We start from the raw sequence: 24,621 nt of genomic DNA, 5'->3' as shown, positions 1-24,621 counted from the left end.
CACTGCTGGGCATCTGGGAGTGGAGAAAACCATGGAGGTACTCAGGAGTGGATACTTTTGGGAGACAATGTCCAAGGATGTTCGTGAGTTTGTCCGTGCGTGCCATTTATGTCAACAGGCGAACGCACCCACGACGAAACCGGCTGGTCCTTTGCATCTGCTCCCGGTCCCATGCGATAAATTCGATGACATCGCTATCGATTTCGTGGGACCACTCCCTTCTTCCGGCGGACATGACTACCTTCTCACGATCACGGATAGACTAACCGGGTTAATTGAATTGGTTCCATGTTCTACCACTATTAACGCTCGCGACCTCGCTATCTTGGTTTGGGACAGATGGGTTTCTCGCTATGGCCTCCCGCTCTCTATTACGTCCGATCGCGATACACTATTTACCTCACGATTTTGGACGACCCTCTGGGAGCAGCAGAACGTCAAGCTCAAGATGTCCACGGCCTTCCATCCGCAAACCGACAGCGCCTCGGAGCGTACGAACAAGACGGTGGTTCAACTCCTTCGTAGCTGGGTGGACCGACATGGCAAATCTTGGGTTAAGTACCTTCCTCGTGTTTCCCAAGCCATGAATAATACTGTCAGACGTTCCACAGGTTTCTCTCCGGTACAACTGGTTTTGGGTCGCCGACTACGTACCCTTCCTAGCCTTCCCCGCCCTCCCTCCTTCATCCAGGCGTCTCTTCCTACGCGGGCTGAATGGACTCTCGCTGCGGATCGCACTGACCTCTCGCTAGCCGACGCCCGCGATAACCTCCTTTTGGCGAAGCATCGTATGGCCGTCCAGGCCAATCGCCATCGCCGGCCTGAAGTAGTTTACAAGGTTGGGGATTGGGTGTGGTTGGATACCCGAAATAGGTTGAAGGAATTTCGTGCTGGAGACGGGGAATATCGCGCTGCTAAGTTCTTCCCCCGCTTCCAGGGGCCTTACCAAGTACAGGAAGCTGACCCTACTCTTTCAGTGTACCGTCTCCATATGAATGACCGGACATACCCAAAATTCCATGGTCATCTCCTTAAGCCTTATCTGTCGTCGCCTAGGTTCCATCAAACATCACCGGTAACCCACCAATTGGACAATGGACGTCGCAGCATTCTCCAAATCCTGGATGATCGAGTATATCGCGGTCATAGGCAACTCCGGGTAGTACTCAGCGGCGACGGTCCTAATGGCCAATGGAGGAATCTCGACGACTTGCGTACACACGATGGTTTCCGGGCCTTATATGATGAATATATAGGCGACGACGAGCTGGCCTTGTGAGTCCCCTCCCTGTTTGCTCCTGTTTTCCTTTGTACACGTGTCTGGGGGGCTGCTTGTGTTCCTCCGTGGGTTTTTTGGCCATTATTGGTTTTTTTCCCTGGCTTGCACTCAGCAAGACTAAATTAACAGGACTTTCTCACAGAGTGTTCTCCTGCCCAGTCCTTCCGACGTGGATGGATTTGGAAAGTAACGTGTTGACAGGAGGGCGCCGGCAGTCCCCACGGCCTGGTGATCGTTCGTTCTTTTGCCCCTATTCTCTCCTTTTCAATTTTACGTTCCTTTGCCCTTTCTCTTAATTCTTTCTTTTAGCCTTTGATCCGGTCGAGTCTTCCCCTGGCTCTCATCTGGACGGGGGAGAGTGTAAGTGCAGAGCCCTTACCACCACTTGTTCTCACCATATGGTAGGATTTATTCCTATGCATTGGTCGATGTTGGTAAGTGAGATTTGATGCCGAAACGCGTTTTTCGGACTTCGCCGAAACGCGGCATCGAGCTCTGTCCCGCCTTTATCCTATGCATGATATTTTATTCTCATGCATAGGACCGGCAATTGCTGCCGAGACGCGGCGGCGGACTTCGCCGGATCTCTGCCCCTTTTTTCGATGGACTTCTGTTTGTTTCTGCATACATCCATATATATATATATAGATCTCATACATAGTTATAGTTTTCTCTTTCTCTAGCGAAACTCATGCATATCAACCATTGCTAGTTTCGCATCCAGTAGACCACTATAACTATAAACAAACACCGAACGCTTCCTCGAACGCATCCGAACGCCCTCTAGACCTATACCACGAACGCCCATCCTTCTCGAACGCCAACCGAACGCAGTGAGGCACCCCCCAGTGCCTACACGGGTACACATAGCCTGCCTTCCCATCGCAACACCTGATGTACTCCTTGACCATTCTCAACATTCTCCAACGTTACTCCAGGTGCCCTATCCTCCTCTTGCAACCATGCTCCCATGACCTGATCTTGAGCGTAGCCTTGCATGACCTTGGTGATGGTGGATGTGTCTTGGCCGAGGAGACCGAGGACTGCTACACTGACTTCAGCTGTCTCCATACCATCCTGCTCATCATCGACACCGCCAAGCCGAGAGAGGGCATCTGCGATGAAGTTATTGACACCTGAGATGTGGTCAATACGCAAGTCGAACCGGGATAGGACGCCCAGCCAGCGCTTTTGGCGTTCGGATAGGTCGCGCTGTTGGAGGAACCATTTGAGAGTGAAGTGGTCGGTCTGAACTTGAATGGGGACATCCAGAAGGAGAGGCCGCCAGAGTTTGAGGGCACGGACGATGGCCAAGAGTTCTTTCTCATGTGTTGGATAGTTGCGTTCGGCGGCTGATAAACTGCGAGAGTCGTAAGCAACTGGAAATGCATGATCGGGATCAGGGCCTTGACCAAGCCAGGCGCCAGTGCCGTGATTGCTTGCATCAGTGAAAAGGTAGATGGGGCACTCGCCGGATAACGCAGCTGCATAGTCCAATGGCCGGAGGCCAGAAATCTCCGCCACTTTCGCCTTCAGAATCTCAAACGCGGCGGTCGCTTCACTAGACCATGCCCAGACCCATGACAGGACATCCTTGGGGGACTGGCCCTTCCGGAGTGCACGCTGTTGCTTCTCCCAGGCTTTCTCGGCAGCTGGAGTCGGCGGGAGGAGGGTGGTAAGGGTTCGTGTGTGGGTAGCTAGGCTCGGTATGAATTTTCTGAGGTATTGGAGGAGGCCTAGAAAGGATCGCAGCTCTTTGACGGACTGAGGGAGCGGCCAGGAGGCGATGGTGCGGAGTTTGGCGGGGTCTGGGCCGATGTGGTTGGCGGATATCACGTGACCAAGAAATTTGACTTTGTGGCGAAAAAATTCAGACTTGGTGGGAGAGCACACAAGCCCCGATTTTCGTAAGGCAGCCAGCACTGCTCGCAACCGTTTGTCAAGATCCTCGGCATCAGCAGCCCAGACAATGATATCATCAACATAAGCTTCACAAGAATCCCCCAGCAACCCACGGAGGGCCTCATTTAGTCAGCGTTGTTGAGTAGCAGGTGAGTTGCAAGCACCTTGTGGCATAACTACCCATTCAAATAGGCCGAGTTCGGTAGTAATGGCTGTTTTTTCGATGTCTGGTTCATGCATAAGTGTTTGGAAGAAGGCATCAGACAGGTCAATTTTGGCAAAGATTTTACCACAAGCAGCTCGATGGAGGATGTCGTCGACATTGGGAACTGGCGTGGAGTCTGGAGTAGTGACTTTGTTAAGGCCCCGATAATCACAGATAAACCGAAATTTTCCATTCTCCTTCTTAACCAAGAACGCCGGTGCTGCCCACGGCGAACTGGAGGGTCGCAATCGGCCAGCCTCCCGATGTTTCTGGATCTCTTCAATTAACTGCTGTCGCCACATGTGAGGGGATCGATAACTCGCGGATTTGAAGGGTATCGCACCGGGGGTGAGGTTGATATGGTGGCGGACCTTTGAGTTGGCATCACAGATTGGTGGGTAATTTGCAACTTCACCAATATTGTCTGGGAAAATGTCGTGATACTCATGCAGGATTGCTAGGCGGAGGTCCTCATACCCATCAGCGGTCGTCACTGAAGCAACCACGGGGCCAAGGAGGTCAGGAGCGAGATTGCCTAGCCGAGAAGCACCGCTGAGGAGCCCATGAGAGCGGATGAAATCCAGGCCTAGGATGACTTTATAGCGGGCATGTAGGGGCATGACATAACCATGTAGTGCGAAGACTTGATTCTGGATGCATACCTCTACTCCTACACGACGTTGTAAAGCTGGACCCCGTGCTCCTCCTGCTAACGATACCACCCGCCGTTGCTCTGATGGATAAGTTTGGAGTTGGTGGGTGGTGATGAGGGACGGATCAACTAGAGTGACTGTTGCTCCTGTGTCGAAGAGGGCGAGGAAGGGTGACCCATTAGTGCCTATGCGACATTCGAGAAGGATGGGTGGGACTGACAGCTCCGGCGCAAGGTGTGTGGCTAATACCTCGGCAAACATCTCCCCCTCCTCCTGCTCAAATTCCGCTTCCTCATGGTCGAAGGTGCTTACAGCAGCGATTGCCGTGGGTTCCTTGCGCTTTGGGCAGTCGGGAGACTTGTGACCGGGTTGGCGGCAGAGGAAGCATCGCTGTTCACTGGCAAGGTGAGCTCGAGCGCGGCGACCAGCACCACCCTTGGGGAGCGGAAGTCGTGGGTTGAGCCATTGAGCAATGTCGATGGGCGAAGACGCTTCGGGCGAGACAGCAGCGATCGGCGTGCGGGTGGGCGCGATGGGGGCGAAAGCGGACTGGTAGCGAAGGAGTCTGGTGGCACAGATTTCCATATGCTTGAGAAGTTCAGCTAAACTGGCCTGACGAAGCTGATTCTCACCACCAAAGTCCCGTTCAAGCTCCGCCAAAAGACCAGGTGTCATGTGGTTTCGCAGCCAGTGTGTAGCAACGTCTTCGGACATTGGGCTGTCGGAATCCTTCAGGAGGGCGAACCACTGTTTGAAATCCATGATGGCCAATGGGATTTTGTCAAGTCGGAGGAGCTGGGGTTGAAGAGAATAGATTTTCTTTTCGGTCTCGGATACCCAGCCGAGCGGAAGCATTGCAGACTTGAAAGCTTTTGCCCAGTCATCAAAGGTGCGACATTGGAGGCCATCACCTTCGAGAAATTGAAGATGGCGGATACCAGTAAGAGACTGGGCGGCGTGGGCGAGCTTGCGGGCCTCAAAAGCGGTGGGTTCATAGCGGTAACCAGCGGCCATGAGGGTAAAGATGCTGCGAAGCTTCGAGATGTGTTGGTGAATAGCCGCTGCGTCGGCATGTTCAGAGAGGACTGGAAAGGAATATTTGGGTTGGGGGAGAGAATCATACATAATAGGAGGATGAGGGGACTCTGATTTGGCAGGTAAGCTGGAAGTGGCGGGATTGTGTGGAGGGAGGTCGCGCTTCTCGGCCTCGCGTTTGAGGAGACCTCGCATTTGTGCTTGTAGCTCCGCCATTTCGCGCTTGTGCTCCTCTCTCTCCCGCTTTCTCTCGTCCTCTATCTGTTTGATCTTCCTCTGTAGGGATTCCTTGTCTGTAGGGGGTGTTGTCATTTCGGGAAATGGTGTATCTTGCCGAAGTCGTGGTTTGGATTGATCTTCAATAGGTGTAATGGTGTCAAAAAATTTTTCTGGTGGCTCAGCAGAGCTCATGCAGTTGAGATTCGCTTAAAAAAAGTGTAACAACCCAGGGGGGATGTTCACTGAAGAGTTCGGCTTGATTTGATTGAAAGAGAGACGGCTGGAACACGACTGTTGTCTAGTCGGTGGCAAGGAAAGAGGTAGTTGGATTGTCCGGGCGCAGAAGCGGTCTATGAGTTTGCATATGTTTGTTGATCACTGGGCAGAGTGTCAACGAAGCTATAATTAAAGCACTCAAAAGAACTACAGCAGGTCGCGGACAACCAAAGGAAAAGGGCTCTCTTTCTAAAGATAAAGAAGAGAGGCTTTTCCTTGCTGCAAATTCCTTTGAGGCCTGTGAGGAGCGCGCAAAATAAACGGAATCAAAATAAGAGAAAAGCGGCAGCAAATCTATGTATGAAGTGAAACAGACCTTGGGATCATAATGACCGTGTTTGGCATGCATGCCTTACACCCTCCCCTTCCTGAAAAAGGCCATGGTCTTGGAAGAAAAGGCGAGAGCAAGAAAAACTAGGTAAAAAAATAAGTGGGGTCCATTGGTGAAACAACTAGGCTAAAGGGTAATAAGTGGGGTCCATGTTTGAAAGAAGAAAGAAAAAAACATCAAAATTACTCCAACAACAACTCATCTGGGCCATCATACACCTCCCACGCAGCCTTGAAACCATCCCATAACTCGACTTCAACTCGGGGTAGCCACTTGCCAAGGGCTGGCTCACCAACTAACCGGACTCGGACCTCCTCAGTGTTCTTCCTGGTGCGGATGTCAAGGACCTCAAGGACCTGGGGGCGAGGTGGAGCTGGGACTTGGGGTTGGAGGGGAGGTGATGAGGAATGATAGCGTTCAGAGACCACGTGAGGCTTGAGGAGGGAGACATGGCGTCGAGCGGTGTCATTGGCGCGAGCAGGGACATCGAGTTCATAGAGGGATTGATTTGGAAAAGCTTTGACAATAGTGTAAGGACCATCATAACGTGGGATGAACTTAGCAGAATTTTTGAAGCCTGATGAGGACTTGTATTCATGCCTGACATGACGGGTGTTCACCAGCACTTGGTCACCGACCTTGTAAATGGGATCAGGCCGGCGATGTTTGTTGGCTTGAACTGCTTGTCGATGTTTGGCCATGAGGAGATTGTCTCGTGCTTCCCCTTCGTCGAGCCGCATACGCCGAGCTGCTGCTTCCCATTCGTCTTCCGAAGGTACCATGAACTGCAAGGCTTCAGCAATTTTCGCTGGAGTGTCAGCCACCAAGGGAGGAACATGAGAGAGACGCTTGCCAAAAACCAGCTCGGCAGGAGTGTGCTTGGTTGATGCGCGGACATGGTTGTTGAGAGCGAAAGCAATGCGCTGCAAATGGTCAGCCCATGTACGCCCACGGATGTCAGTGAGGGTTCGGAGCGACTCGATTACTGATTTGTTGGACCGTTCAGAGATACCATCAGTCTGGGGGTGATATGAGGTTGAAAGCATAGACTTGGTGTCGATATGCTTGGTGACATGACGCCAAACCCCAGACTGGAAGATGCTGCCACGGTCGGAGACAATGGAGCGAGGGCAGCCGAATTTGGAAAGCCAGTGGTCGTAAAAAAGTCGGGCAACCTCGCGCGCATTTGCTGTGATGGTGGTGGGAATGAGGACCACATAACCAGTGAGGCGGTCGGTGATGACAATGAGTTGGTCGAAGCCTTGTGACATGGGGAGAGGGCCCACGAAGTCAATGCCAATGTCGAGAAACTTCGCCTGTGGAACTGGTAGAGAGTGAAGGCGGCCTGCGGGCTTGACAGTAGTGCTCTTTGAAGTCTGACAGGGTGCACACGAGCTTACATAGTCCACAACATCCTGCCTCATGCCCTCCCAGTAATAGCTGCGGCGCACCATCTCCAATGTCTTCGCTACGCCGAAATGGCCCACATCATCATGACACTGGCGGATGAAACCTTCTCGGAGCTCACTGGTATCGGGTTGTAAGTGCAGAGCCCTTACCACCACTTGTTCTCACCATATGGTAGGATTTATTCCTATGCATTGGTCGATGTTGGTAAGTGAGATTTGATGCCGAAACGCGTTTTTCGGACTTCGCCGAAACGCGGCATCGAGCTCTGTCCCGCCTTTATCCTATGCATGATATTTTATTCTCATGCATAGGACCGGCAATTGCTGCCGAGACGCGGCGGCGGACTCCGCCGGATCTCTGCCCCTTTTTTCGATGGACTTCTGTTTGTTTCTGCATACATCCATATATATATATATAGATCTCATACATAGTTATAGTTTTCTCTTTCTCTAGCGAAACTCATGCATATCAACCATTGCTAGTTTCGCATCCAGTAGACCACTATAACTATAAACAAACACCGAACGCTTCCTCGAACGCATCCGAACGCCCTCTAGACCTATACCACGAACGCCCATCCTTCTCGAACGCCAACTGAACGCAGTGAGGCACCCCCCAGTGCCTACACTTTTTTCGAAACTAGCACCTACCTTTTTACACCATATCCACCATGCCCAAATCAGCTCAAGATTCTCCAACGGAGTTACTCGCGCGTCTGGTCGACCGCGTCCAACAACAAGACGATACGCTGGCGCTCCTCACTGAGCTGCTGGCTAAACAAAACAAACTATCAGCTACCAAGGAACGTTATACACCCCGAGGTATACCATTGCCCAAGGCGTCAGACATCCCTCGTTTCGAGGGTCCCCTTGGCGATGCGGACCGCGCCCTTACCCATTTGCGTCGGCTTCAACAGGTTTTGCGAACGCACGGCCTTTTGACTCCCTCGGATGACGAGGAGGTGGAAGAGAGACGCCGTGTGACAGTGATTGAGCTGGCGAACAATTCGATTGAGTGCGCTGGTCTCGTTGGTTGGGTTGAGCAAGACGGTCGCCGTATGGAGGCCGATGGAATAACGACATGGGAGACGTGGTCAGCCGCCTTCAAGGCTAAGGCCATGCCGTCCAACTGGGAGTTCCGCGAAAGCCGTGCTCTTTTTCGCCTCTCCTTCCACGAGGTGTCGTCGGAGGGTTGGAAAAAATTCGACAATGCGGTGATTTTGCACCGTGCCCACCTCCTTGGGAGTAAGCTATACCCGACCGACCAACAACTCACCAGTTTTTATCGTGCGGCCTGTCCCGAGCGCCTTTTTCTTCGCTTGGTTGACTTGCCCGAATTTCACGTCGACGATCTGGACGCACTGCGGGCCCTGATCAGCAACCACGTCGAACGAATTCAACACGAGGATGCCGCCTCTCGGATTAGGTCCCGTCCCACCAACCAGGTTTCTTCCGACAACGTCCAATTACCCCACTCTATGTCCTACTATCACGACCCTTCCCACGCTCTGCCATACTATCTCTCCCCGGCGGGCCGCCATATCCGTGAAGTCTTCCGCAAAGAGAACCGATGCTACGATTGTCGTAAAACGGGGCATCAGCATTCCAAGTGCCCTACCCGTACACGCGCTCCGACTCCTAAGGTCAACCAACTCGAGACTGAACTGACGGCAGGCGATGCCACCTCGGCCTATCTGACGTTAGCCCAAACCGTTCCTCCAGCCGATGATGATACCTGTGACGCGACGTACGCTCTTTTCCATCCTTTGCTCTCCATATCCGTCCCAGTCTCCGCTGACAGCCGTTTATCAGCCCCCTCCCCTAAATTCTTACTCGACACGGGGGCGTCCACAACCTTTGTGGATCCGAGGTTGGCGGCGAGACTGGGCTGGGAAGTGAAGAAAGGGTTGGTACGGATGCGAGTGCGTCTAGCCGGAGGTTTGGCGGGTCCGTTGGTCACAGATATGGTCGTCGGGTCGTTTTCCCTAGGTGGTCGCATGTATCGAGTCGATGGTGTCCTGATGGATCTGCACGGTACCTACGATGGTATCTTAGGACTAAATTTCTTCGCGCGGCACGGATTACTCGCGGAATCAAATTCTTTCGTTCGGTTATTGGAGGCGGGCGGTGTGAACTTGTCTGCGTTAGGCTTGCAAAAGTTAGGTGCGCCAGTTTCCCACGCCGCCGCAAATCCCGCCTCGACTACCGCCACAGTGTCATTCGCCGACACCCGCCCCAATCTTTCGCAGACCCGCGTGGCCGCCGAGTCCGACAGTCTGACGGATGTTCTACGCAAGCTTCAGACCGAATTCCACGATGTTTTCTGCGACGACCTAGGCGACGTGCGAAATTTCCCCACCATCTCCAAAACAAAGTCTGGCGTGCGTTTCGAAATTAACCTGAAACATGGTGCTACTCCCCACCGCTCGCCACCCTATCGAGTACCGGAAGCCCTGCTTCCCCGTTTCCGAGAGATGTTATTAGAACATCTGAATGCAGGACGTCTTCGATACTTTAGTTCCCCTTGGGCCTCCCCGGCGTTCCTCGTTTCCAAAGGTAATGGCAAATTCCGAATGGTCTGCGATTTCCGTGCTCTGAACAATGTCACGGTCCCCGACATGTACCCTATGGGGAACGTCCAGGATATCCTCCACCGTGCCGCTAGGAAGGGCAAGATTTTCGCAAAACTTGACTGTAAGGATGCCTTTTTCCAGACGCTAATGAAGGAGGAGGACATCCCGAAAACCGCTATCACCACTCCTCTCGGTCTCCTAGAGTGGGTGGTAATGCCTCAAGGGATCCGGAACGCGCCGGCCGCTCAACAGCGTCGCATTAATGAGGCGTTACAAGGTTTAACTGGGGAATGTTGCGAGGCTTACGTGGACGATATCATCATATGGGGGAAGGATGCTAAGGACCTGCATGATAATATTGTGAGTGTTCTTTCTGCCCTACGTCGAAGTGGTCTTCGCTGCTCGCATGAGAAGTCAAAGCTGTTCCTCGACGAAGTAGCGTTCTTAGGCCATATCATCTGCCCCGGACAGATTCTGCCCGACCCCGCCAAAATAGCACGCGTCGAGCAGTTCCCCCTCCCGGTCAATTCTCACCAACTTCACTCGTTCCTCGGTCTCGTTAACTACCTTCGCGATTTCGTACCAAACCTGGCCGACCACACCGCCGTGCTTCACGCCACTCTTCCTCCGAATGCGGCGGCTGAGAAAGCTTACTACAAGGCTGTCAAGATGCATAAGGGACACCTCCCCGAGGGATGGACTGGTTGGAGATGGTCGTTCGGCCCTGCGGAGAAGGCGGCCTTTGAAGCGACTCGACGCGCGGTGAGTACTGTCCCCTGTCTTGCCGTTATCGATTATGATGCTGTCAAAGCGGGAAAGCAGCAGGTCTTTCTATTCACCGACGCTTCCAACACAGGTACTGGCGCTTGGATTGGTGTCGGTACCTCTCGGGAGTCCGCCCAGCCCGTGGCCTACGATTCGCGCACCTTCAATAGTGCACAACGGAACTATCCAGTACACGACCGTGAGCTGCTGGCGATTATTAATGCCCTCGATCATTGGCGCCCTCTGTTATACGGCATTCCAGTCCACGTCTACTGCGATCACTTTACCCTTCAATGGTTCCTAGGTCAACGTAATCTCTCTCCCCGTCAGCTTCGGTGGCTGAGTACTCTGAAGGATTTCGACCTCCGCATCGAATACATCAAAGGGGAGTTCAATACTCTCGCCGATTACCTCTCTCGTCATGCTCCTTCGGACGCCGCCGAACCTGCCGACCCCTCTCTGGATCAATCACCGGTTTCAGTTCATGCCACAATGACATACGAGCCCACTTTGGATCCGGACACCCTTCGCGCGATTGCGCAGGGTTATCAAGGTGATGTATTATTCAAAGAATGGCTTGCTGATCCGTCTACTGCTCCAGGTGTTACCTTCCATGATCATGATTCCCACCGACTTCTCCTCGTTGACAACCGCTTATGCATTCCGGACGTTAATACACTTCGTGAGGAACTTATGCGGCAAGCCCATGAAGGCACTGCTGGGCATCTGGGAGTGGAGAAAACCATGGAGGTACTCAGGAGTGGATACTTTTGGGAGACAATGTCCAAGGATGTTCGTGAGTTTGTCCGTGCGTGCCATTTATGTCAACAGGCGAACGCACCCACGACGAAACCGGCTGGTCCTTTGCATCTGCTCCCGGTCCCATGCGATAAATTCGATGACATCGCTATCGATTTCGTGGGACCACTCCCTTCTTCCGGCGGACATGACTACCTTCTCACGATCACGGATAGACTAACCGGGTTAATTGAATTGGTTCCATGTTCTACCACTATTAACGCTCGCGACCTCGCTATCTTGGTTTGGGACAGATGGGTTTCTCGCTATGGCCTCCCGCTCTCTATTACGTCCGATCGCGATACACTATTTACCTCACGATTTTGGACGACCCTCTGGGAGCAGCAGAACGTCAAGCTCAAGATGTCCACGGCCTTCCATCCGCAAACCGACAGCGCCTCGGAGCGTACGAACAAGACGGTGGTTCAACTCCTTCGTAGCTGGGTGGACCGACATGGCAAATCTTGGGTTAAGTACCTTCCTCGTGTTTCCCAAGCCATGAATAATACTGTCAGACGTTCCACAGGTTTCTCTCCGGTACAACTGGTTTTGGGTCGCCGACTACGTACCCTTCCTAGCCTTCCCCGCCCTCCCTCCTTCATCCAGGCGTCTCTTCCTACGCGGGCTGAATGGACTCTCGCTGCGGATCGCACTGACCTCTCGCTAGCCGACGCCCGCGATAACCTCCTTTTGGCGAAGCATCGTATGGCCGTCCAGGCCAATCGCCATCGCCGGCCTGAAGTAGTTTACAAGGTTGGGGATTGGGTGTGGTTGGATACCCGAAATAGGTTGAAGGAATTTCGTGCTGGAGACGGGGAATATCGCGCTGCTAAGTTCTTCCCCCGCTTCCAGGGGCCTTACCAAGTACAGGAAGCTGACCCTACTCTTTCAGTGTACCGTCTCCATATGAATGACCGGACATACCCAAAATTCCATGGTCATCTCCTTAAGCCTTATCTGTCGTCGCCTAGGTTCCATCAAACATCACCGGTAACCCACCAATTGGACAATGGACGTCGCAGCATTCTCCAAATCCTGGATGATCGAGTATATCGCGGTCATAGGCAACTCCGGGTAGTACTCAGCGGCGACGGTCCTAATGGCCAATGGAGGAATCTCGACGACTTGCGTACACACGATGGTTTCCGGGCCTTATATGATGAATATATAGGCGACGACGAGCTGGCCTTGTGAGTCCCCTCCCTGTTTGCTCCTGTTTTCCTTTGTACACGTGTCTGGGGGGCTGCTTGTGTTCCTCCGTGGGTTTTTTGGCCATTATTGGTTTTTTTCCCTGGCTTGCACTCAGCAAGACTAAATTAACAGGACTTTCTCACAGAGTGTTCTCCTGCCCAGTCCTTCCGACGTGGATGGATTTGGAAAGTAACGTGTTGACAGGAGGGCGCCGGCAGTCCCCACGGCCTGGTGATCGTTCGTTCTTTTGCCCCTATTCTCTCCTTTTCAATTTTACGTTCCTTTGCCCTTTCTCTTAATTCTTTCTTTTAGCCTTTGATCCGGTCGAGTCTTCCCCTGGCTCTCATCTGGACGGGGGAGAGTGTAAGTGCAGAGCCCTTACCACCACTTGTTCTCACCATATGGTAGGATTTATTCCTATGCATTGGTCGATGTTGGTAAGTGAGATTTGATGCCGAAACGCGTTTTTCGGACTTCGCCGAAACGCGGCATCGAGCTCTGTCCCGCCTTTATCCTATGCATGATATTTTATTCTCATGCATAGGACCGGCAATTGCTGCCGAGACGCGGCGGCGGACTTCGCCGGATCTCTGCCCCTTTTTTCGATGGACTTCTGTTTGTTTCTGCATACATCCATATATATATATATAGATCTCATACATAGTTATAGTTTTCTCTTTCTCTAGCGAAACTCATGCATATCAACCATTGCTAGTTTCGCATCCAGTAGACCACTATAACTATAAACAAACACCGAACGCTTCCTCGAACGCATCCGAACGCCCTCTAGACCTATACCACGAACGCCCATCCTTCTCGAACGCCAACCGAACGCAGTGAGGCACCCCCCAGTGCCTACACGGGTACACATAGCCTGCCTTCCCATCGCAACACCTGATGTACTCCTTGACCATTCTCAACATTCTCCAACGTTACTCCAGGTGCCCTATCCTCCTCTTGCAACCATGCTCCCATGACCTGATCTTGAGCGTAGCCTTGCATGACCTTGGTGATGGTGGATGTGTCTTGGCCGAGGAGACCGAGGACTGCTACACTGACTTCAGCTGTCTCCATACCATCCTGCTCATCATCGACACCGCCAAGCCGAGAGAGGGCATCTGCGATGAAGTTATTGACACCTGAGATGTGGTCAATACGCAAGTCGAACCGGGATAGGACGCCCAGCCAGCGCTTTTGGCGTTCGGATAGGTCGCGCTGTTGGAGGAACCATTTGAGAGTGAAGTGGTCGGTCTGAACTTGAATGGGGACATCCAGAAGGAGAGGCCGCCAGAGTTTGAGGGCACGGACGATGGCCAAGAGTTCTTTCTCATGTGTTGGATAGTTGCGTTCGGCGGCTGATAAACTGCGAGAGTCGTAAGCAACTGGAAATGCATGATCGGGATCAGGGCCTTGACCAAGCCAGGCGCCAGTGCCGTGATTGCTTGCATCAGTGAAAAGGTAGATGGGGCACTCGCCGGATAACGCAGCTGCATAGTCCAATGGCCGGAGGCCAGAAATCTCCGCCACTTTCGCCTTCAGAATCTCAAACGCGGCGGTCGCTTCACTAGACCATGCCCAGACCCATGACAGGACATCCTTGGGGGACTGGCCCTTCCGGAGTGCACGCTGTTGCTTCTCCCAGGCTTTCTCGGCAGCTGGAGTCGGCGGGAGGAGGGTGGTAAGGGTTCGTGTGTGGGTAGCTAGGCTCGGTATGAATTTTCTGAGGTATTGGAGGAGGCCTAGAAAGGATCGCAGCTCTTTGACAGACTGAGGGAGCGGCCAGGAGGCGATGGTGCGGAGTTTGGCGGGGTCTGGGCCGATGTGGTTGGCGGATATCACGTGACCAAGAAATTTGACTTTGTGGCGAAAAAATTCAGACTTGGTGGGAGAGCACACAAGCCCCGATTTTCGTAAGGCAGCCAGCACTGCTCGCAACCGTTTGTCAAGATCCTCGGCATCAGCAGCCCAGACAATGATATCATCAACATAAGCTTCACAAGAATCCCCCAGCAACCCACGGAGGGCCTCATTTAGTCAGCGTTGTTGAGTAGCAGGTGAGTTGCAAGCACCTTGTGGCATAACTACCCATTCAAATAGGCCGAGTTCGGTAGTAATGGCTGTTTTTTCGATGTCTGGTTCATGCATAAGTGTTTGGAAGAAGGCATCAGACAGGTCAATTTTGGCAAAGATTTTACCACAAGCAGCTCGATGGAGGATGTCGTCGACATTGGGAACTGGCGTGGAGTCTGGAGTAGTGACTTTGTTAAGGCCCCGATAATCACAGATAAACCGAAATTTTCCATTCTCCTTCTTAACCAAGAACGCCGGTGCTGCCCACGGCGAACTGGAGGGTCGCAATCGGCCAGCCTCCCGATGTTTCTGGATCTCTTCAATTAACTGCTGTCGCCACATGTGAGGGGATCGATAACTCGCGGATTTGAAGGGTATCGCACCGGGGGTGAGGTTGATATGGTGGCGGACCTTTGAGTTGGCATCACAGATTGGTGGGTAATTTGCAACTTCACCAATATTGTCTGGGAAAATGTCGTGATACTCATGCAGGATTGCTAGGCGGAGGTCCTCATACCCATCAGCGGTCGTCACTGAAGCAACCACGGGGCCAAGGAGGTCAGGAGCGAGATTGCCTAGCCGAGAAGCACCGCTGAGGAGCCCATGAGAGCGGATGAAATCCAGGCCTAGGATGACTTTATAGCGGGCATGTAGGGGCATGACATAACCATGTAGTGCGAAGACTTGATTCTGGATGCATACCTCTACTCCTACACGACGTTGTAAAGCTGGACCCCGTGCTCCTCCTGCTAACGATACCACCCGCCGTTGCTCTGATGGATAAGTTTGGAGTTGGTGGGTGGTGATGAGGGACGGATCAACTAGAGTGACTGTTGCTCCTGTGTCGAAGAGGGCGAGGAAGGGTGACCCATTAGTGCCTATGCGACATTCGAGAAGGATGGGTGGGACTGACAGCTCCGGCGCAAGGTGTGTGGCTAATACCTCGGCAAACATCTCCCCCTCCTCCTGCTCAAATTCCGCTTCCTCATGGTCGAAGGTGCTTACAGCAGCGATTGCCGTGGGTTCCTTGCGCTTTGGGCAGTCGGGAGACTTGTGACCGGGTTGGCGGCAGAGGAAGCATCGCTGTTCACTGGCAAGGTGAGCTCGAGCGCGGCGACCAGCACCACCCTTGGGGAGCGGAAGTCGTGGGTTGAGCCATTGAGCAATGTCGATGGGCGAAGACGCTTCGGGCGAGACAGCAGCGATCGGCGTGCGGGTGGGCGCGATGGGGGCGAAAGCGGACTGGTAGCGAAGGAGTCTGGTGGCACAGATTTCCATATGCTTGAGAAGTTCAGCTAAACTGGCCTGACGAAGCTGATTCTCACCACCAAAGTCCCGTTCAAGCTCCGCCAAAAGACCAGGTGTCATGTGGTTTCGCAGCCAGTGTGTAGCAACGTCTTCGGACATTGGGCTGTCGGAATCCTTCAGGAGGGCGAACCACTGTTTGAAATCCATGATGGCCAATGGGATTTTGTCAAGTCGGAGGAGCTGGGGTTGAAGAGAATAGATTTTCTTTTCGGTCTCGGATACCCAGCCGAGCGGAAGCATTGCAGACTTGAAAGCTTTTGCCCAGTCATCAAAGGTGCGACATTGGAGGCCATCACCTTCGAGAAATTGAAGATGGCGGATACCAGTAAGAGACTGGGCGGCGTGGGCGAGCTTGCGGGCCTCAAAAGCGGTGGGTTCATAGCGGTAACCAGCGGCCATGAGGGTAAAGATGCTGCGAAGCTTCGAGATGTGTTGGTGAATAGCCGCTGCGTCGGCATGTTCAGAGAGGACTGGAAAGGAATATTTGGGTTGGGGGAGAGAATCATACATAATAGGAGGATGAGGGGACTCTGATTTGGCAGGTAAGCTGGAAGTGGCGGGATTGTGTGGAGGGAGGTCGCGCTTCTCGGCCTCGCGTTTGAGGAGACCTCGCATTTGTGCTTGTAGCTCCGCCATTTCGCGCTTGTGCTCCTCTCTCTCCCGCTTTCTCTCGTCCTCTATCTGTTTGATCTTCCTCTGTAGGGATTCCTTGTCTGTAGGGGGTGTTGTCATTTCGGGAAATGGTGTATCTTGCCGAAGTCGTGGTTTGGATTGATCTTCAATAGGTGTAATGGTGTCAAAAAATTTTTCTGGTGGCTCAGCAGAGCTCATGCAGTTGAGATTCGCTTAAAAAAAGTGTAACAACCCAGGGGGGATGTTCACTGAAGAGTTCGGCTTGATTTGATTGAAAGAGAGACGGCTGGAACACGACTGTTGTCTAGTCGGTGGCAAGGAAAGAGGTAGTTGGATTGTCCGGGCGCAGAAGCGGTCTATGAGTTTGCATATGTTTGTTGATCACTGGGCAGAGTGTCAACGAAGCTATAATTAAAGCACTCAAAAGAACTACAGCAGGTCGCGGACAACCAAAGGAAAAGGGCTCTCTTTCTAAAGATAAAGAAGAAGTTACAAGCATACCTGGGCAGAGTGTCAACAAAGCTATAATTACTAAAGTCCGCCCAGTTAGCATAAAACCACATTCCAAGTAGGAAGTGGGACTCACAAGCACTCAAAAGAACTACATGTAAGTGCAGAGCACTATACTCATTTATTCTCCATGCATGCAGTCTTTGTGCATGCATCCTCCTATGCATATTGCATATGCAGGAATTTATGCATCGCATTTACATGCAGGAATTTATGCAGTGCATTTACATGCATGCATTCCCATGTATAAGCTGTATGAATATTCAGCGATATTTGTTGTGTATGTAATCATCCAGATTATGTAACATTCCATGTGTATAATGTTACATTTGAAATACTTAGTAATGACGTGGCATTTGATGTGTGTAACTTTACTTTCTGACACACAGTTGGTACTTAGTAAAATAGTAGTCGCATATTGTTGTAGTTTCTTCAATACTCAATCCACATGTATTACAACCAGTGCATGTTTTGCTAGTCAACTACACACTATACTACTACGACACTCAGTGAGACACCCAGTGTCTACACTTTTTTCAAAACAACGCACACAAAATAACGCCAAACGCCCACTCACCAAACGCTCAAACGCCCCTCATGCCCCCCAAGGGTCAAACGCTCAAAGACACTCCTCCCTCGGAGGAGGCAAACGCATCTCCTGTCGAAGGAGACATCAATGCTCAGGTGGCAGCTGTTATCCTCCACATGTCGAAATTAACCAGTCAGCAAAGCCTCTTCGGTACTCAGGGGAATCACAAACCTCGAGAAGTAACTATCCCAAAAGCCTCCCGCATTCCGAACTTTACTGGTCCCATTCGTGATGCTCCAGCTGTCCTTCTTCACATTGATCGTCTAGAGAAGCTTCTCCGGACTAACTCGCTTTTTTCCCCTCAAGATGACGACGCCCAGACAGAGAAACTGCGAGTCATTATCCTGGAGGTGACGAACAACTCTATCGAATGTACCGCGCTGAAAGCATGGGTGAGGACTACTGGTCGGATGATGGAAGCAGATGGCGAGTCGGGATGGGACGCATGGACAGTGGCTTTCAAAAAGGCAGCGATGCCGCTCGCATGGGATCAGAAAGAACTTCGTTCCCTCCTCCGCCTACAGTTCAATCAGGTTAGCGACTGGGAAACCTTCGATAACCAAGCCATACAACACCGACACAATTTGATGGGCACTGACCTCTATCCCAGTGACACCTCTATGGCCACCCTTTACCGCGGCGCTTGTCCCGAGCCATTATTCATTCGTTTGATGACGACGCCGGAGTTCAGGAATGGAAGCTTGGACGAGGTACGCAACCTGTTAGAACTGACAGTTGTCAAGTACTTGGAGAACCGGGATCAACCCACTCATGCTCGCCTCAAACCTCAAGCCTCGGTCGCCTCGCAGACCCAACCGCACCTGGCTCATCCAATCAGCCACTATTATCAAGCTCAAAACCCCCTACCTTACTATCTCTCTCCTGCCAGTAAACACATTCGCGAACTTTTCGCCAAAGAAAACCGATGCAATGACTGCCGCAAGGTGGGCCACAACTTCAAAACCTGTCCCAACCGCCGTGGTCCTACGCGTGTCAACTCTCGCCACGTCGACAACCACGAGGTTCTCATCCAAGAACTTACCAGTCAGCTTGACGACCATCTCCAGCTTGAGACGTCTATTGACTCAGACGAGACCTCGTACGCACTGTTTCATCCTCCTCTAGTCATTCAAGCCTCTGCTGCCGCTGACGGACGTACCTCGATTGCCCCTCCCCCTCCTCTCCGATTTCTCCTCGACACGGGCGCTGGTACATCTTTCTTTGATCCGTCAGTGGTAGCTAGACTAGGTTGGAAAGTCCGAAAGGACGCAGTGGAGCGTACTGTGCGGTTGGCTGGTGGGAAACCTGGGCCGGTAGTCAGAGATGTGACGAGTGGAACGTTTAGGGTTCGACATGCAATATATTCAGGCGAAGGAGTTGTCATGGAGTTGAACGGTACATATGATGGGATCTTGGGTCTCAATTTCTGCAAGCGCTATCATCTACTTGATCAAAGTCCTCTTTTTCGGCGTCTCTTGAGCAGCTCTGGGAAAGTTCTCACCGGCAATGACGTCGCCGTTCCCACGAGTCCCCCACCAGTTTCTCATGATGCGAAAATTTCTCCTCTCGCCGGGACTGACGTCACCGTTCCCATGCGCCACTCCAAAATTTTTCACAAGTCAAAAGTTTCGACAACTGCTGCCGCGCCAAACGAAGACGTCACCGTTCCCACGCCTCACTCCAAAATTTTTCACAAGTCAAAAGTTTCGCAAACTCCTGTCGCGCCTCAGCCTTCGGCGATAACCACCAAATTTTCGGCGATTCCTTCATCAAATTCTGTCTCTCTCGGTGCGGCCGAAACTGCTTCCTACGCCGAGATCATTGCACAACTCAAGAACGACTTTGCAGAAGTTTTTTGTGACAAACTGGGTGATGTAGCCGATTTCCCAAGCATTACGAAGACCAAGAGTGGTGTTAGGTTCGAAATCATCTTGAAACCTAACGCTACGCCCAGTCATGCAGCTCCCTACCGGGTTCCTGAAACTCTTTTGCCCCGTTTCCATGAGATGATTGCTGAACATCTGAATGCAGGTCGTCTACGCTACTCTAGTTCTCCTTGGGCGTCACCTGCCTTTCTCGTCAAGAAACCCAATGGCCAACACCGTCTCGTCTGCGACTTTCGCGCACTCAATAACCAGACCGTGCCCGACATGTATCCTATGGGAAACATCCAGGACATCTTGCACCGTGCTGCTCGACGCGGCAATCTTTTCGCCAAGCTCGACTGTAAGGATGCCTTCTTTCAGACGTTGATGAAGGACGACGACATTCACAAGACGGCGATTACAACACCGCTTGGGTTGCTGGAATGGGTCGTCATGCCGCAGGGCATTCGGAATGCACCTGCTGCCCAACAACGTCGCATCAATGAAGCATTGCAAGGTCTCGCTGGAGAATGTTGCGAGGCGTACGTGGACGATATCATCATCTGGGGAACGGACAGCGAGGATCTTCGTCGAAATTGTGTGAGTGTTCTCGCAGCTCTGCGTCGGAGTGGTTTGCGCTGTTCTCGTGAGAAATCACAGTTCTACCTCACCGAAACCTCTTTCCTCGGCCATGTCATCCGTCCTGGTCAGATACTCCCCGACCCCACGAAAATCGCACGCATTGAACAGTTCCCTCACCCCACGACTCCCAAGGCTTTACACTCGTTTCTTGGTTTATTGAACTACCTCCGTGAGTTCATACCCAGCCTTGCTACTCACGCTTCGGTCTTGCACGCATGTCTCCCTCCCAACACCGCCGCCGAGAAAGCCTACTACAGGCACTTGAAGGAGCATAAGGGCCGTTTGCAAGAGTCATGGCAGGGTTGGAGGTGGAACTATGGGCCTAAGGAACGGGTAGCCTTTGACGCTTTGCGTCGCGCCATGAGTACTGTTCCCTGCTTGACTACAATCGACTATGATGCTGTCAAGGCTGGTACTCTCAAGGTTTTCCTCACCACGGATGCATCCAAAGTCGGCATGGGCGCCTGGATAGGCGTCGGTACTACCAAGGAAAACGCTCAACCTGTCGCCTACGACTCCCGCTCGTTCAACTCTGCACAACGCAACTACTCCACACACGAGCGCGAACTCCTGGCCATCGTCCATTCTCTTGATCATTGGCGCCCTTTCCTTTATGGTATTCCCGTGTATGCTTTCACAGATCATTTTACGCTCAAATGGTTCTTAGGTCAACGCAACTTGTCCTCTCGACAAATCCGCTGGCTGGACATCCTCAAAGACTTCGACGTTCGTATAGAGTATATCAAGGGTGAACATAACGTCTTAGCCGACCATCTTTCACGACACATTGGCTCCGACACTCTTCCGCCCACCGATCCCGCCCTGCCCGAGACCGACAATTGTATTCTCGCCCCCGTGGTCACCTTCGCTCCCACATTAGCACCGGAGATTATTCGTACCATTGCCCAGGGTTATGACCGTGAGAATCTGTTCAAGGACTGGCTCGCTGATCCTACCACAGCTCCTGGCGTCTCTACCATCCCCCATGACACTCATACTCTCCTCCTTCTCGATAACCACCTCTGCATCCCCGACGTTGACACTCTTCGTGAGGACCTTATGCATCAAGCACATGAAGGCACTGCAGCACACTTGGGCATAGAGAAAACAGTGGAGGTATTACGTGAAGGCTACTTCTGGGAAGGCTTGGTTGGAGATGTCCGTGAGTTCGTCCGTGCTTGTCACTCATGTCAACAGGCAAATGCATCCACCAAAAAACCTGTCGGTCCCTTGCATCCGCTGCCGGTCCCTCGCGACAAATTCGACGATATCGCTATGGATTTTGTTGGTCCTCTACCCAGCGCTGGCGGCCACGACTATCTCCTCACCATCACCGACCGGTTAACTGGCTTCATCGAACTCGTCCCATGCTCCACCACCCTCAACGCTCGCGACCTCGCCCTTCTCTTCTGGAACTGTTGGGTTTCTCGCTATGGCTTACCGCTCTCCATCACCTCGGATCGTGACGCTCTCTTCACCTCTCGCTTTTGGACAACCCTTTGGGATGAACAGGGTGTCCGGTTGAAGATGTCGACTGCTTTTCATCCACAAACTGATGGGACTTCAGAGAGATCAAACAAGACAGTAGGACAATTGTTGCGGAGTTGGGTTAACAGACAGGGCACTTCATGGGCTAAGTTCCTTCCTCGTATTTCTCAGGCTATGAACAATACTGTCCGTCGCTCTACAGGGTACTCTCCCATTCAGCTTGTCTTTGGCCGCCGCCTCCGCACGCTTCCTGGCATCGCCCGCCCGCCACCCTTCACTTGCGAGTCCGTCCCTACTCGTGCTGACTGGACCGCCGCTGCTGCTCAACAAGATCTCTTCCTGGCCGACGCTCAGGACAACCTGGTCTTGGCTAAGCATCGCATGGCTATCCAAGCTAACCGCCACCGTCGGTCGGAGATCATTTACAATGTTGGAGATTGGGTCTGGTTGGATACTCGCAATAGACTCAAAGAGTTCAAGTCTGGTGATGGGGATTTCCGTGCTGCTAAGTTCTTCCCACGTTTCCAAGGTCCTTACAAGGTACTGGCTGCTCACTCCGACTGCTCAGTGTATACCTTGGATCTTCCAGACTCTCCCTCTGGCAGTTACACCAAGTTCCATGCCAATTGTTATGACTCGTCCCCAACAAGGTCCGGCCTTGGAGACGAGATAGAAAGCCGTAGTTTAACTAAGCAATGAGATATATGTATGATATACCTCTTGACACTTGTCTGTTGGCGTATGGTATAGGGCGGAGGTATATTCGCTTGGGAAGATCAGGCAAGCTTATATACTAGTGGAGTAAGTTTATGTCGAAGGTGGTGCAAGGTAAGACGAGAGTGAGCACTGGGAGCTCGAGGACCTTTCGCAAAGTAACTTATGAAATATTGATCTTCGAGGGGAAGAAGATCAAGATCGAGGACAGAGCTCCCCTTTATATACTTCTACAGAAATCTATTTATATCCTTTGAGGTCCAGCTGGAGGTCCAGTTCTTTTCTCGGAGGTCCAACTGGAGGTCCAGCTGGAGGTCCAGTTCTTTTCTCGGAGGTCCAACTGGAGGTCCAGCTGGACCTTTTTATCTGAATTGGATCTTGCCTTCCTATTACGTAACTCCCTCCTATGATATCTTATCTCTTCTTCTTTGTGCAGGCTCGTGACAGTCGCCCCCCCCTTCAAAGACGGTCGCTCCGTCGTGCCGTCTGTGGCTTGTTCTGTTGTGTACTTTGTAACTAAAATTTGCTGGAGCTATGGAATAAATTTCTATGAACTGGTCGTGAAAAATGTGGCTATGCTTTGATCTATCTAGAATAAAAAATAAGATTGATTGGGGAGTTAGGAATCTATGAACAGTTGGCAAAAAACAGAACGGAGGATTGAGTTCCAAATAGTGGGGTGTCTGTGATCGCAAAGAACGTGTGGTATCGCCAAGAACATGTGGTATTGGTCATATGTGAAGGTAAGATCCCTTTTTTGGGTTGGGGATATGCGCTGTGGGTCCTCTGGAAGATTGGCTGTTAAGGGGGAGACGGGGAGGAGGATTTTCGAGGTATAAAAGGATTGGGATTTGGTGCAAGATCACCGAAGTTTCTCTATCCTCCAAAAAAAATCTCGTCTGCCTATTTATCTTTGATCTTTCCTTCATGCCTGGATCCACGTTTCAACCTAGCCTGATGAGTAACAGTTGGTGTCTCGATGACCCATATGGCATTATTCGACAGTTCTGCGCAGAGAATGTGTCGGTTGGTGATAATACCGCTGATGTAATAACGGATAATGGCGTATCGGTGGTTGCCGCTTCTGCTGTGTCGCCGAGTAGTTCTGACAACTCCCGCGGGGTTTTCTTTGATCAAGTACGTGTGCTAATGTTGACAACGTGTTTGTAAGGTGCTAATGCCGAGTGTTTGAATAGGATTTCGCCTTCCCATCAATGGGATGGGTCCCAGCGATGCATGATAGTGGAGTACCAATGGAGGCAGCGGGTGATAATATTCACTCGACTTCACTTTCTCGACCTGTGGATCCGCGAGTGCCACGTTTGCAGGGTGCTGAACTATTCTTTGGTGCTCATGTGGAGGGAACTGTCTCGTCTGAAGTGGTTGAGGAGAGGGAGGAGGCAGTGGATGAGGGATATGAGCAGCGGCACCAGGTGAGGAGAAATGCTTTGTCTTGTGTGCGACCCGATTGAAGAGCTAATGGCGTAAGGAGGCACTGCGCAGGGAGCAGAGGATGCGTAGGGTTGAGGAGCGCCAGAGGGCACCAGTGGTTTCGCCTTGTGACCAATGTCATGGGGTGGGTGCTGAATGTCGGGCCCTCTCATTATTCTCGACTTGTGGACGGTGCACGGTGAAGGGTGTGCGGTGCTCGCACAATGCCAGCGGGGGTAGGGGTTCGGATGTTGTGAGTGGTAGGTCGGGGGTTGAAAATGTACAAGCTGATGGGCAGGGTAGGCAAGAGATTGGGAGGTTTCGTCGTCTATCTCAAGCGCGAGGTGAATGGCGCAGTGGCTTGTTTGTAAGACATGGAGATTCACGTGCTAATGTGTGAATGTAGCGAAACCAACACGTCTACCGCATTTGAGGGAGTCCAGCAGGCAATCATTGCCTACCTCATGGAGGAGGAGGTGCTGGAAGTCCGAAGGCAAGAGATGAGGGGGAGGTTTCGGGAGGAGTTGCTGGTGGCATTGGGTATGTCGCGCAAGAGGAAGCGTGATGACAGGGAGGACTTGTCCGAGGACGAGGAGTAGGACCCGTGTGATGGTACTGTTTTCCATTCTTCTCTTAATCTAGGTGTGTTTTCCATTGGTTCGCCTTTCTTCTTCTGACTCAAAACGAAAACAAGATCTATAAACTACTGTAGATATATTGTACTAATACTAACTC

At 52.0% G+C, this 24,621-nt stretch overlaps 5 protein-coding genes across 5 annotated transcripts; 3 read left to right on the top strand and 2 right to left on the bottom strand.

Annotated features, from left to right (window-relative positions):
* Window positions 1–2,131: 2,131 nt before the first annotated feature.
* Window positions 2,132–5,386, bottom strand: CNBN2050 (hypothetical protein; the record flags this gene model as incomplete). The annotated part of the gene is made up of 3 exons (XM_766733.1): window positions 2,132–3,154; window positions 3,362–3,938; window positions 4,260–5,386. The coding sequence occupies 3 exons, from the start codon at window positions 5,384–5,386 to the stop codon at window positions 2,132–2,134; spliced, it is 2,727 nt and encodes a 908-aa protein (XP_771826.1).
* Window positions 5,387–7,980: 2,594 nt separating this feature from the next.
* CNBN2030 (hypothetical protein) lies at window positions 7,981–12,639 on the top strand (the record flags this gene model as incomplete). Its single annotated transcript, XM_766732.1, has 4 exons — window positions 7,981–9,472; window positions 9,524–10,242; window positions 10,303–11,439; window positions 11,479–12,639. The coding sequence occupies 4 exons, from the start codon at window positions 7,981–7,983 to the stop codon at window positions 12,637–12,639; spliced, it is 4,509 nt and encodes a 1,502-aa protein (XP_771825.1).
* An 852-nt stretch (window positions 12,640–13,491) lies between these two features.
* CNBN2020 (hypothetical protein) lies at window positions 13,492–16,746 on the bottom strand (the record flags this gene model as incomplete). Its single annotated transcript, XM_766731.1, has 3 exons — window positions 13,492–14,514; window positions 14,722–15,298; window positions 15,620–16,746. The coding sequence occupies 3 exons, from the start codon at window positions 16,744–16,746 to the stop codon at window positions 13,492–13,494; spliced, it is 2,727 nt and encodes a 908-aa protein (XP_771824.1).
* A 1,620-nt stretch (window positions 16,747–18,366) lies between these two features.
* Window positions 18,367–22,440, top strand: CNBN2010 (hypothetical protein; the record flags this gene model as incomplete). The annotated part of the gene is made up of 4 exons (XM_766730.1): window positions 18,367–19,062; window positions 19,366–20,211; window positions 20,272–21,411; window positions 21,451–22,440. 4 exons carry the CDS (start codon window positions 18,367–18,369, stop codon window positions 22,438–22,440), a joined length of 3,672 nt encoding a protein of 1,223 aa, XP_771823.1.
* A 1,247-nt stretch (window positions 22,441–23,687) lies between these two features.
* On the top strand, window positions 23,688–24,485 carry CNBN2000 (hypothetical protein; the record flags this gene model as incomplete). The annotated part of the gene is made up of 4 exons (XM_766729.1): window positions 23,688–23,888; window positions 23,945–24,139; window positions 24,174–24,253; window positions 24,293–24,485. 4 exons carry the CDS (start codon window positions 23,688–23,690, stop codon window positions 24,483–24,485), a joined length of 669 nt encoding a protein of 222 aa, XP_771822.1.
* Window positions 24,486–24,621: the final 136 nt, after the last annotated feature.

This window comes from Cryptococcus neoformans, chromosome 14, assembly GCF_000149385.1.
Source record: "Cryptococcus neoformans var. neoformans B-3501A chromosome 14, whole genome shotgun sequence".
NCBI lineage: Eukaryota > Fungi > Basidiomycota > Tremellomycetes > Tremellales > Cryptococcaceae > Cryptococcus > Cryptococcus deneoformans.
This window is presented reverse-complemented; position numbering and strand designations above follow the sequence as displayed.